Source organism: Culex pipiens, chromosome 2 (assembly GCF_016801865.2).
Source record: "Culex pipiens pallens isolate TS chromosome 2, TS_CPP_V2, whole genome shotgun sequence".
In the NCBI taxonomy this organism is placed as follows: Eukaryota; Metazoa; Arthropoda; class Insecta; order Diptera; family Culicidae; genus Culex; species Culex pipiens.
Window position 1 is genome coordinate 209,061,224 of NC_068938.1, and position 13,176 is coordinate 209,074,399.

At 36.3% G+C, this 13,176-nt stretch overlaps 2 protein-coding genes across 2 annotated transcripts in view; both read right to left on the reverse strand.

The window, feature by feature from the left end:
- Positions 1–10,716, reverse strand: part of LOC120421560 (protein commissureless 2 homolog) — a 58,438-nt gene extending 47,722 nt beyond the window's left edge. The window contains exon 1 of the mRNA XM_039584787.2: positions 9,988–10,716. Within this exon, the coding sequence (XP_039440721.1) occupies positions 9,988–10,423 (436 nt within the window). The 5' untranslated portion in view covers positions 10,424–10,716. The remainder of the gene's footprint in view (positions 1–9,987) is intronic.
- Positions 1–13,176, reverse strand: part of LOC120421577 (cathepsin B-like) — a 400,102-nt gene that overhangs the window by 48,329 nt on the left and 338,597 nt on the right. The gene's annotated exons all lie outside the window — the stretch shown is intronic.

The window sequence follows — 13,176 nt, forward strand, 5'->3', positions numbered from 1 at the left end:
TAATACACATACTTAAAAATGCGAGTAGCTCAATAACAACTTTTGACAATTTTATTTCGGTTAACCCTTCTGGGTTGTCGCAAGTTTACAAGGTAAATTAAATTTCCTTCTAATAACTTGTCTCATGTTTTTTTTACGGTTAAGTAACGGAAATTGGCTATTTTTATGTTTTATAAAAAAATGCATTTCTTTCTTTATCTTATTCAGCAAATCGAGCAAATCCTTTAGAGCAATGCCAGCTCAAATTGGGCATTTTTCTGCTACTTTTGTACCCGACCCTATCCGATATCAATGAAACTTTAAAGACATGTTATCCTAGGCTTATATAAGCCATTTTTGTATAAATGGAGTCAGTTACACTCGAAAATGAAATTTGAGAAGGGCGTCAGTTATTTAAGTAAATTTTTGTATTTCATAATTTATAAATTACTGTTACAGTATCGAAGCAATTCGTATCAAAAAGTGTTCAAAGACAAATTTGTAGGAAATTGGACGGGTTTCTGAAAAAAATACACTGAAATAAAAGTACACGCCACTTCTATGAATTCTATTTTTGATGCTATCCAGTGTATTTTTGGGAATATCTTTGAAAAAAAAATCCTTTTCAAAAGAGCTAATCGGCGAATCTAGACATCTAGTCAACGTCATAACGTTAGTTTTGCATAGACAGAAATTTATTTAAAACATTTATATTATTTATTAGCCCATAGGTTCCAAAACTAGACTTCCAATACATTAAAATTTTCACAAGAGTCTGGCCTACACGCCTCGTGTGCCCGAATAAATCGCAAAAATGGCTTATGTGCCTTAAAAGTGTCCTAAATGCATTTAAATAGTCATCAAAAATTAAAAAAAAATTAAAAAGCTCGGAAATCTATGACCGTAAACCTTCGGACGAATGATTCACCCGACTTTTTGTAGTGGAATAGTCATACTAAAAGCCTATTGTATGGGTTTTTACCCAAATTTTCCCGAGGCTTTGTACACCGAGCTCGAAAACTAGCTAAATTATTACGAAATCTTGCTATAACTCATCACATATAGCTCCTATCAATTTGGCGTCTTGGACAAAGTTGTTTGTTTTGATATTACTGACAGCTCTTCTGAACATTGTTTTCATCTAACATCAAAGTTCAACATAGTTTTAGTCAAAAAACTGTTTTTTGGCAGGAATTTATGAAAAAGGTTGCAAAACTGGTATTCAACGCAAAGATAGAGCTTTGGCGTCTTCGACAAAGTTTGTGGAAATTTTCAGCCCTACAACTTTGCCCAAGACACCAAAGCTCTATCTCTTAACTGCCAAAAGTTAGAAATTCCATAGCCTGCTGTGATGAGTATTTTGAAAAACAAATTTCACCAAAAGTAGGCCATGACAACGCTGAACAAAGTTTTAAAACATGTCAAAGCACGAAAATGCTTACTTTTTGCTCTAATCAATTAAGTTCGTCAAAACAGCCTTTTGAATCACTGTGCGATAATGGGAATCGATTCCCCAGACAATTTCACATAAAAGTCTCCATATTGACCATTGTTCTCTATGTCCAATCCTTATGAAGATACAGCGGTTTTAAAAATGAAAATGTAAAAAAAATGGTTTTGGTGGTTTTTGGCAATTTCTATGGGACAGACTTGATTTTTCAGTCTTGTAACTATTTTTAGCGGAAAGCTCGTCCAACTTCTCATGTGTTTTTTCTTTGACAGCATTTCAATTGAAAGTATGGGCTTTCTGATATAAGCTCAATGTAATGAACTAAGAACATTTTTCCAGTGTGGTAGAAACCTGGATAGAAAATAAGCTTAGGTAAATATTAAAGCGAGCCAAATTAAAAAGCTGTAAAAGACAAACTCATAGGAAATGTAATGAGCTTTCCATTTAAAAATGGTATGTAAAAATTCAAAAATCTGTATGTTTTGAAAAAAAAATTCAACCGATTTGGTGTCTTCATCAAAGTTTTAGGTATGGACACAAAATCAAAATGATACACGGAAAAATGCTGATTTTTCAAATTTGTTTTAGTTCATTGATTTCCAAAAATTACTCAATTTTTACTTTAGAACAATCTATGATTTTTGTACGTAACCTATAGAAAAATATCTCCCATTTAATTTTACTTACTCTGAAATTTTCTGTAAGTTCCCTACAACTAAAATTAAAAAAGAGTTTTTTTGAAAATCAATTGCCAAAAAGTGATTTCAAAAATCATCCAAAAAATCATTGTATCTTTTTCTTCGGTGTAGTCATCGTTCATTCCTTAATTTTTGCAGAAAACACTAAATAGTTAATAAATAATCTTCAAAAAATATAGTTAATTAATTTTGATTTGAATATTCAGCATTTTTTCCGTGTATCAATAATTTAAAAATAAATACTCTGGAAATTTTATAATCCCTTCTAAATTTAACTAAAATATGAAAAAATTAAAAAATAACAATAAGTGTTTTAAAAAATAAGCAAAAAGCAATCCTTGTATCTTTTTTACCGGTGTAGTCATCATCCAAACCTAAAACTCTGCCAAAGAAACCAAATCGATAAAAAAAAACTTCAAAAGATACAGATTATTGAATTTTCACACACCATTTTTGTTTGACAGCTACCAAATTTGGACGGAAAATGAAATTAATAAATTTTGTAAAACACTGAAAAAACGTGAAGGTCGAATACTGATTTCCAAAGGTACACGACAGCCTTCAATTCCAGCTGATTTTACGCATTTCTCATAAAATTGCTGCTCAACTAGAAAGCTAGCTATTTTTATCTGCTTCTTTTTCATAGAAATTTGTCAGTCTTCTACAAATAGAATTGATATCACTTTTCAAGTGAACTAAAACCCATCAAAGATCGAGTTATCTTCTCATGAAATATTCTTTGGGATGAGCTTGCTGTGTTATTACTGAGCAAATACCTTGAATTTAATTCCCAAGCATGAGTCAATTTCGTTGGAATCATAATCCGAGCTTATCCAGAAGAACAAACTTTCTCAAACCTTATAATCCCATGTTTGCAAACATTATCATAAATTCTCCAGAAAATTCTCCGGTAGAGCAATTATTCTGCCTTGCAGTTATTCTGTGAATCCCGACGGTTTTGAGCTTCCAACTGTTCTGATTAGCTCGTCCAAACGTCCGATAGCCCCTGGATGACGACGACGCTGCGGGTTGACCTCCGTTTATGGCGAATTTGTTGTCACAATAAATGTCCCAAACGGGCCAATACTGATAGTGTGGGAATCGCACACGGGCACACGAACTTGGCAACGAATTGACAACCAGCAACATCTGCCAAATTGCTCGCTTATCTGTGAGCGGAATGCAGTCAGCCCAGCGACCGGCAATTATTCCGCAGCAGGACATCCCCGGGCTTTTGGCAGCTGTCGTCGGTCCCTTTCAGTGGGAAGTGCAGTGGTGCGCAGATCGATTAAATTGACATTTGGGTGACTACTGCTCCGCTGACCTTCTGTTTGGACACGTGATATGTCAATGAGATTAGAGCGGGGAACACATGTTGAGATTAGCAACAAGCTCGACAATGTATTAAATTATTTCAAGCTTATTTTTACTATTTAAGAAGAGTAAATTTTGATTCTCAACAGCAATTTGTTCAAAAAATTGAATTTTAGAAATTTTAGCAGGGTTTTTTTAAATCTGGAAATCTCTACAAAAATATTTTCAGCTTTGAGCTATTTGGTCCTGAGACCTTCAAATCAACAAAAAAAACTTTTTTATTCAGCAACCCAAAAACCTTACACCTTCGTACAACTTTATTTCAAGATCAGGTCAAAAAAGTAATAACGAAGTGATTAGAACAACAAAAACCCACATTCCGGCAGCTTCGAGGTAAGCCGATTCACGGCAGCTTCAACAAAGAAACACAATAATCCGAACCGTCAACTGGACAAATAGATTATCCTGAACTTCTTCCACCTTTCCCGTCCATTGACCGTAGCTATAAACTAATGGAGCGCGCTCCTTCCTTTTCTCCGAAATCCAGTTTTTGGGTTCAAGCCCACCCCGATTATGATGAGTCACTCTCGGTCAATCTTGTAGCTTGTTTGGGTTTGGCTGGAATTTCTTTATGAACCATTCCGGAGCAGCTTGTTTCGTATTCTACAACAACAACAGCGTGCAGATAAACTGACCTTTTTCGTCTACACCGAAAGCTATCGAGCAAACCAAATCTCCAACGTTACGCAAGGGGGAGTAGAAAAAGCATCTTGTTTCGTTTTTCTCAAAGTCACTCTAAATAACAAGATCATTAAGAAGAGGAGTCCAGATAAGAATCCGGCGAGCGTTTACCTCCTCGATGGTGCAAAAACAATCTCCCATTCGTCAAACACCTCATGCGCTGAAGTTCAACCCATCAACTCATTACCGATTCCGCAAAAGTGGCCGCGCCGCGTCAAGATCCAAAATCGATCCTCAGCGCGATAGCACGGGGTAGTTTCCACGTACTTAACCATATTCCGATGCGTAGAAAACACTACCTCTTTTTATTGTGTCCTATACCCGCAGCTACTATAGAGTCAAGGTCAACGCGAATCTCACTCGCGAGTCAACGCGCTGCTGCTGGACAACCCAACTGTCCGCCGCTATTCATAATCGTCTACCGTACGCGGAAGTTTTGACGACGACTTGGGCGACGACGACTCCAGTGTGTGAAGTATTTATAGAAACTGGTTTTGCAACCATATCTGGTTTTAGTGATCAATTGATTATTGCTGATCGAGGAGCTGCGCTCGCGGGGAATATCCAGCTGAGTTTAGTGATATCCGCGCGTATGGTACAAATTAGCAGTTTGAACCCGGTTGATCGTAGATCATGCAACGACCTAGGTTAGCTTCCTCTGAACTACGCAGATTATCTGATTTATATCAATTTGATGTGGTCAACAATATAACTTTTATTGATGAATAAATAACAAAATCATCGATAACTTCTATCCCAATACGGTGAAGCTTTTCTGCTGAAAACTTGTCGGAAATTTCAAGGTACATTTTTGAGTATCCACTCTGTTGGGGGATAAAGGGTTTTTCTTCCATCTGCCGGGGTTGCCATAGCGTCCAATGGAAATTCTAATGAAGGGACTGAACGGTAAACTTCAGAGCAAGCAATGAGTTGAAATTCTCGGTATAAATGGGATGAATTAAAAGCTTTTCAGCCCTTAATTCTGGAAATGTATCGGATCGTTTGCATTCTGCACACAGAGTGAGTTAAATTTAGATTTGCTACAGTTCGTAGTACACCGAATGAAGCAAACTATTAGTGTATTCAATTCACAACTTGTGCAATTCACACGAAATATTGAAACAAGTTTCATTTCCTCCGAAATTTTCGGCATTCCAAATTCAAAAGAAGAAGGCTGCGCCTTCGCGTGCAATTTTAACGATAGGCTTATTCATCGAAATAGCACCAGAAATTTCTTGAAAATTGGACAAATAGAATCCAAAAACCATAACCTTTCACTTTTTATTTACCCCACAGGCCAGACTAGATTGTTCGAAGTCCTCGGAAAAAGTCCCGTGACATAAGAATCAACTTTTGGATTGGGATTTGACCCTTTGGTTTCTGTTCTACGAGCGAATATGTAGCATGGCGTTACAACGATGGAGAATTTTGTTTTTTACTGTAATTTTATTTTGTATGAATCAAGCAAAGCTTTTGAAAAGGTCTACAAATATATTATTCTTGCAGACCATTTTTTTATTATTTCAAACTATCTCAGAAATCCATTGCCCGATTTTCAAAGACTCATAGAGAAAATTGTATGAAATTTTCTCAGCCATTCAAAAACATTTTTAGGGGTGGCCTTCTTTCATGATTCGAAAAGTCGATAATATTGTCGTCGAGACAATAACGATAACGGTAATCTAACGTTATCGTTATCTCGATTGTTCTGTCGGCGATAATCATATCGCCGATAATGGACGATAACTCTTTTTTTAATCATTCTGAAATCAGTTAATTCAACCATAACAATCAATTTTCAATGCTTTCATCCAAAATATATTTTTTGAAAATGTAAAGTATAGTAATGTACTCAAATTTTTCACAAAATACCATATTTTTTCGAAATACTCGTCTTTTCATAATTTGCCATATGGGTACCAGACGAACCGAAATTTTGTATGCTTTTTCAATTTATTAGAGATTTTTTTGGAAAAAAAAAACATTTTTTTCACAAAATACATTTTTTTTAAAAAAAACACTGAAATTTTCAAAATTGGCAATATGGGTATCAAAAGATTTGATATTTTGTATAAATTTTCAATTTACTAGAGTATTGCATATTGCATGTTTGGAAAATACTAAAATTTTCAAAACATGCAATATGGGTATTAAACGAAGCGAAATGTTGCATTAGGGTGTAATATCAAAATCGATTTTCCAGTACAGCACTTTTTCAGTTCCTTTTTGGGTCCTAAACAACTCCCCAAAGTTTTTTTCCATATAAATTTGTATGGGGAAAACCATTTTTTAGGATTTTGATATTTAACAATTCGACGTTTCAGGCCATATCAAAACCGGACTGATATTCGGATGCTCTGGAAGGTGCTCTACAACTTTGCCGAAGAGAGTATGCTAACTTGCTCCTGAAAGAAGATATAGAGCCCTCAAAACTCGTCTAAAACGTGATTTTCGAGCAAAAAACACGTTTTAGACGAGTTTTGAACACGCTGTATCTTTTTTAGGGGCAAGCTAGCACCATAATCTCTTATGGAAAGTTGTAGAGCAGATTCCACAGCATCCGAATATGAATCCGGTTTTGATATAGCATGAAACGTGGATTTAATAAATATCAAAATCCTAAAAAATGGTTTTCCCCATACAAATTTATATGGAAAATTGAATCGCTTTGCGCAAAGTGAGGACTTAACCAATCGGTCCCAAACTTTGGGGAGTTATTTAGGGCCCTAAAAGAAACTGAAAAATTGCTGTGCTCACTAAATTTGGACAACTTTATTTTTTTTTTCATACAACCATATTACACCCTATTGTTGCATGCTTTATTACATACATACATTCAAATTGTGTATGCTTCATTAGGGTGTAATATGGTTGTATGGAAAAAATAAAGTTGTCCAAATTTAGTGAGCACAGCACTTTTTCAGTTCCTTTTAGGGTCCTAAATAACTCCCCAAAGTTTGGGACCGATTGGTTAAGTCCTCACTTTGAGCAAAGCGATTCAATTTTCCATATAAATTTGTATGGAGAAAATCATTTTTTTTTTTTTGATTTGGTATTTATAAAATTAACGTTTCATGCTATATCCAAACCGGACTCATATTCGGATGCTCTGAAATGTGCTCTACAACTTTGCTGAAGAGAGTATGGTGCTAGCTTGCCCCTAAAAAAAGATACATCTTGTTCAAAACTCGTCTAAAACATGTTTTTTGCTCGAAAATCACGTTTTAGACGAGTTTTGAGGACGCTATATCTTTTTTCAGGAGCAAGTTAGAACCATACTCTCTTCGGCAAAGTTGTAGAGCACATTCTAGAGCATTCGAATATGAGTCCAGTTTTGATATAGCATGAAACGTGGATTTGATTAATAGCAAAATCCAAAAAAATGGGTTTCCCCATACTAATTTATATGGAAAATTGAATCGCTTTGCGCAAAGTGAGGACTAAACCAATCGGTCCCAAACATTGGGGAGTTGTTTAGGGCCCTAAAAGGAACTGAAAAAGTGCTGTGCTGGAAAATCGATTTTGATATTACACCCTAATGCTTCATGTCATACAAAATTCTGCGTCGTGTAAGACCTATATTGCATAATTTAAAAAAAAATGAGTATTTTCGAAAAATGTGGTATTTTGTGAAAATTTTAGTAATAAACAAAAAATATATATAAAGTGCAAAAGCATACAAAATTTTGTTTCGTTTGATACCCATATTGCATAATTTAAAAAAAAATCTGAAAATACGGTATTTTGTGAAATTTCATGTATTTTCAAAAAAAAACTTCATTAATGTAAAAAAGCCATCCAAATTTCGCTTAGTTTGATAGACAAAAGATACGGAAATCTGTGAAAATATTAAGTATTTTCCAAATTAACTTTAATAAAGTGAAAAAGCATGCCAAATTTCGCTTCGTTTGATTCCCTATACAGTCCAGACTCGATTATCCGAAGCCTCGATTATCCGAAGTCACGATTATCCGAAGTTTCGATTATCCGAAGGTTTGTATGGGACATTTTTTTTCTTTTTCTTGTTTTAAACATCAAATTCGAGTTTTGCAACCCCATTTTAGTCAAATATGAATAGTTAATTGCCTATTAAATAATGAAATACATTTTTTCAATATTTCAACACAGCCATATTGGCCGCCATCTTGGATTTAAAAGTTTTAAATCACTTTAAGGTAGTTTTGGGGTCATACTTAAGCTCGACAATAAAAAATTAGGCAGCGATTATCCGAAGTTTTGATTATCCGAAGTGAAGTTTTTCCGAGGCCTTCAGATAATCGAGTCTGGACTGTATTGCAAATTTTGAAAATTTGAGTATTTTCTAAAAATACGGTAATTTGTGAAAAAATATATTTAAAAAACTATATTATTGTAGAAAAGCAAACCAAATTTTGCTTCGTTCGTACTCACATTTCATATTTCGAAAATTTGAGTATTTTCGAAAAAAATACGGTAATTTGTGAAAATTTTAATATTTTCAGAAAAAAACTAATAATGTGAAAAAGCATGCAAAATTTCGTTTCGTTTAATACCAATAGTGCAAATAATGAAAATTTGAGTACTTTTTAAAAAATACGGTATGTTATGAACAATTTGGAGTACATATTTAAACTTACTAAATTTTTCAAAAAATATGTTCTTAGTTAAAGCATTGAAAATGTAACATGTTATGGTTGAATTAATCTATTTAAGAAGATTTTTAAAATAAGATATTCTTATCGCCGATAGAATTATCGAAATAACGGTAACGAATCCAACTATTCGTGAAAAAAAAAGTGAAATAAAGAAATGGGTAGTTTTTGTTTAGATTGCAACAAATCAAAAAATATATATTTAAAAATTGCAAAAAAATTTGCGAAGATCTAGAAAATTTCTCTTTTTAAGAAGCTGTGTTCGAACGTCAAGGTTCTGAAATGTCAACAATAGGTACCTGATGAAATACATGCTTTTCCAATATTTAACTAAAGATCTTTTTTCTATTGTGTTTGAGTCTTTATCATCAACAGGATGTGATATAAACAATCTCAAGCATTATTGAAATTGGTTGAGCGCCCTTTGAATAACAACTCGAGGGGAAGCATGAAGATTGGGGTCTCCAGAATCATGTGCACTTTGAATTTTTCAAAAATATTTAGACAGGGCCGATTGGTTTTTCTCCAAAGTTTGTATGGAGAAATAGTGCTGTTCACTACTCTCACATATTGCATACAATTTTTGGGTTGTATGCAACAGTGACGAACCACCCTAGTTCTCTATACAAACTTTGGGAAAAACAACATTCGGCCCAGTCTAAATATTTTTGAAAAACGGAATCGTTGGTAGGCAGATGGACTCACAATCCATATGTCGTCGGATCGAATCCCGGGGTGGATGGAAGCTTAGGTGTAAAAAGAGGTTTGCAATTGCCTCAACAAATCAAGCCTTCGGACACCTAGTTTCGAGTAGGAATCTCGCAATCGAGAACGCCAAGGCAATGCTGTAGAGCGAATAATTTGATTTGTTTACACCGCCAAGCAAATGCGTTCATACCGTCCCACAACAAGTGGTTGATGAGTAGAAATTTGCTTTTGATGTCTTGCAAATCCCACTTCCACTAGTATTATACTGTTACTGTGGTTACGTGCAAAACCATACAAAGCCCAGTATCACCCAACCACAACGCGAGATGCTGTCGCAAGCCCCAAATCCCTCCAATATCCCACCATACAACCTGTCAATAGAAGGAAAGGACCCTATACCAAAGAGAGAGTGTGTGCGAGAGACAACTCAAGGCCATCACACCGACATCCCCGCCGCGGTACTCACCACTTCGTTGCCACTGGCGAAACTTGTGGTACAGAAAGCAGGAACACATGCAAAATATCGAGGAAAGAATCATCAGGGTGAGCACTATGCCAACCCAGACATCGCCGATGAAGCGCTCGTACGTGGGATCCAGCAGCTGTTCACTTCCGTCCCCGAGCAGGACTCCACCACCTCCGCTACTGCTACTGCTCCGGCTGGCAAAGCTCTGCAGACTGTTCAACAGGTTGAAATCGGCCGCCGCAGCGACGGTGGCATTGTAGTCGGTGCCGGGCATTCCTAGCGAGCCCATTCCGGCAGCTCTGGCCGCCAGGTCCTGCTGGTGGTGCAGATTCTGCCAAAACGAGGAGTAGTTCTGACCGCCGGCACGGATCAGCTTGTCGAAATCCAGACTGTTTGGTATCTCGAACGTTATCTTCGACTCCAGGTTATCGATCATCGCCACACTTGATTCGCACTTTTTCTTCTTTCTTCTTTGTAATCACCTTGAACTTTCCTTGCTAAATTGACAAAACTTGAACAAATATGCCTCCACCTTTTCACCTTAACTTTCCCACCTCCGAAAACTTCAAGCCCTGATCAATTTCCACGAATCACGCGCGCTAATTCTCAAAAAACGAAAAAAAAAATCAATCGCGTCGTTCTATTTCCACCTAGTGTGTCGAGCGTTCGGTTTTCAACGGGGGAAACCGCCTTCTCCACACGACATGTGCGCAAGTACTGGAGACAACGGGACAGATGCCGATACAGCCAGCTGCTTGCTCTGCTCCACCAGAGTATACGAGTGGAGCTTTTAGTTGGAGAGCAGTGGAGCAGAGTCAGTCGAAGCCGGCTGCTGGGGCTGATTGGCGAGAGAATATGAGAGATGTTTGCAAATTTCCAGCTGCCCGCGAGCAAAAATAGACGAAACATGTGGATGATGACGACATTGTTGTTTCTCCCGGTTTTGTGACTGTGACGAAATGGGGAGAGCAGTGGGGCCAAATTGTGGAACAGTGTGTATTTTCATTCTGTTTGTTTTAATCCATTTTTTTCTGATATTCGTATAATTTAAGTTGATTTGTTCAGTTTATAGGTCCTTTTCAAATAAAACTCTAGTTTATTTTTCAGAGGTCCATTTTAGAAAATTGTCTCCTAAAGAAAAGCTTGTTCTATGTTCTTTTCTTAGAACGTTTTTATTTTCCCTAAATTTACATAAAAACTATTATCGAGAGTCTATTTTGTGTATTGATGTATAATGCATTCACTGGTGGTACTAGGAAGGGGAGCTTGGGGTCCCGTATCCCTCCTCTTTAGACATTTACTCTAGATTTGTCCAAGGAGTCATTCTCGAACACCATAGTAAAAAAATCCCCTACTAATTTATGTTTTTCTATTTCAACATTTAGTATTTTATTCTAATTCAAAAAATCAAATTATTCGCTCTACAGCATTGCCTTGGCGTTCTCGATTGCGAGATTCCTACTCAAAACTAGGTGTCCGAAGGCTTGATTGCTGAGGCGATTTGCAAACCTCTTTTTACACCTTAGCTTCCATCTACCCCGGGATTCGAACTGACGACCTATGGATTGTGAGTCCATCTGCCTACCAGTGACTCCACCGAGACGACTCCTACACCTGGCTTGAGCTAACGACCTAACCTCTTGGTTAGTCCGGGGCCAACATTTACTTCCCGTCCGACGGAAGGCGTGATCAGACAAATCTACACCACAGATCCCGGCTTATTCTAATTCATCATGTTCAATTTAAGGGGTTATATACATGTAGAAAATCACAAAATTTCATATTACAGAAAATTTATTAAATCCACTAAAATTATGATTTCAAACACTCCTGAAAGTTTCATGATGATATTTCATGATTAAACTGAGCAAGAGACGATTTAACCTCAAAGTTTTGCCATGCGCAAAACGAAGTGTCAAACTTTGTGTGCGTTTTTCTCTAAGCACCGAGTTAATTTACGGGTGCCACGATATCTGGAGATGGGATGGACCAAGATGGCTGAAATTTAAGGTGAAGACTCCTAAGCAGGGATGCCAGATACACAGATTTGTCTGTGTTTCACAGACATTTGAGCTCGTGTCAGACATTTTTTGAGGTGCACAGACTTTTTAAAAACTTCATTAAATTGTTATTTTGTTAAAATATCAATTGAAACTTATTTTTTTAGTCTTCAAATGCTTAAAAACACAATTTTTGATAGATTTCTATGACTGTAAATTGATTTATTTGAATTTAAGACAAAGACACAGACATACACAGACTTTTTCACAGACATTTTAAAAAATCATGTGGCATCCCTGCTCCTAAGACATATCCCGTTTGCATGACGAAGTCCGATTTTGAAATTTTGCTTTTTAAAATAATTCAAAAATCAAAAACTGATGATTTTTATACCAAAAACACAAAAATATTTTTATTTTTTTAAATAAACTTTTTGAAAATCGGACTTCGTCATGCACATGGAACTAGTGTAACGAACCTTCACAAAAATTTTGAGTCGATTTGGTCGCAGTGTTGAAATATCGTGGCACCCGTTTTTTTTTTTTTTTTTGTAAACTTCCAATTTCAAATAGCAATATCTCGGCGAAGACACAACCAAACGTGTTCAAATTTATTTCATTGATAGATGAAAATTTATACGAAATCGAGAAATGTTGGTCGTCGTTGATCATGGCTAGGGTTAGTGAATTTTCAGGATTTTGCGGACAGCTTGAAATTCGTGAAATTTGAAAATTTCCGCGAAATCCCGTGAAATTTATAAATTTTTTCAAATCAATTCTTTAAAATAATAACAAAATCAATTTGTCATTCATAAAAGACTTTTTATGTAAATTTTATTGGTTTTCAATTGAGAGCGAGTTGTGGCGCTATAACCGCGGCAAATAGTGTCCAGGGCATTTGTGAAAATACGATGTCCCATCCTCGAGGGTCCCGGAGCACCAAAACTTCTTAGCATGGTGGCTCCCAACGATTAATTGCCTAAACAAACAGGAACGTGAGCGGGGGATCCCCACGTTTCTTCCTCCCCAGCAGATTCAGAACTGTATTGTTGTTTGAGCATTCGTGTTCAAATTCAATCCAATTCAACGAATCATCTTTGCGGTTAACTTTACGCAGTTGGCCTGGCCGCTTTAACGTTCGTGATGTTTCAAAGCAATTTATTGAATTGGGGCACTGCAATTGTTAATA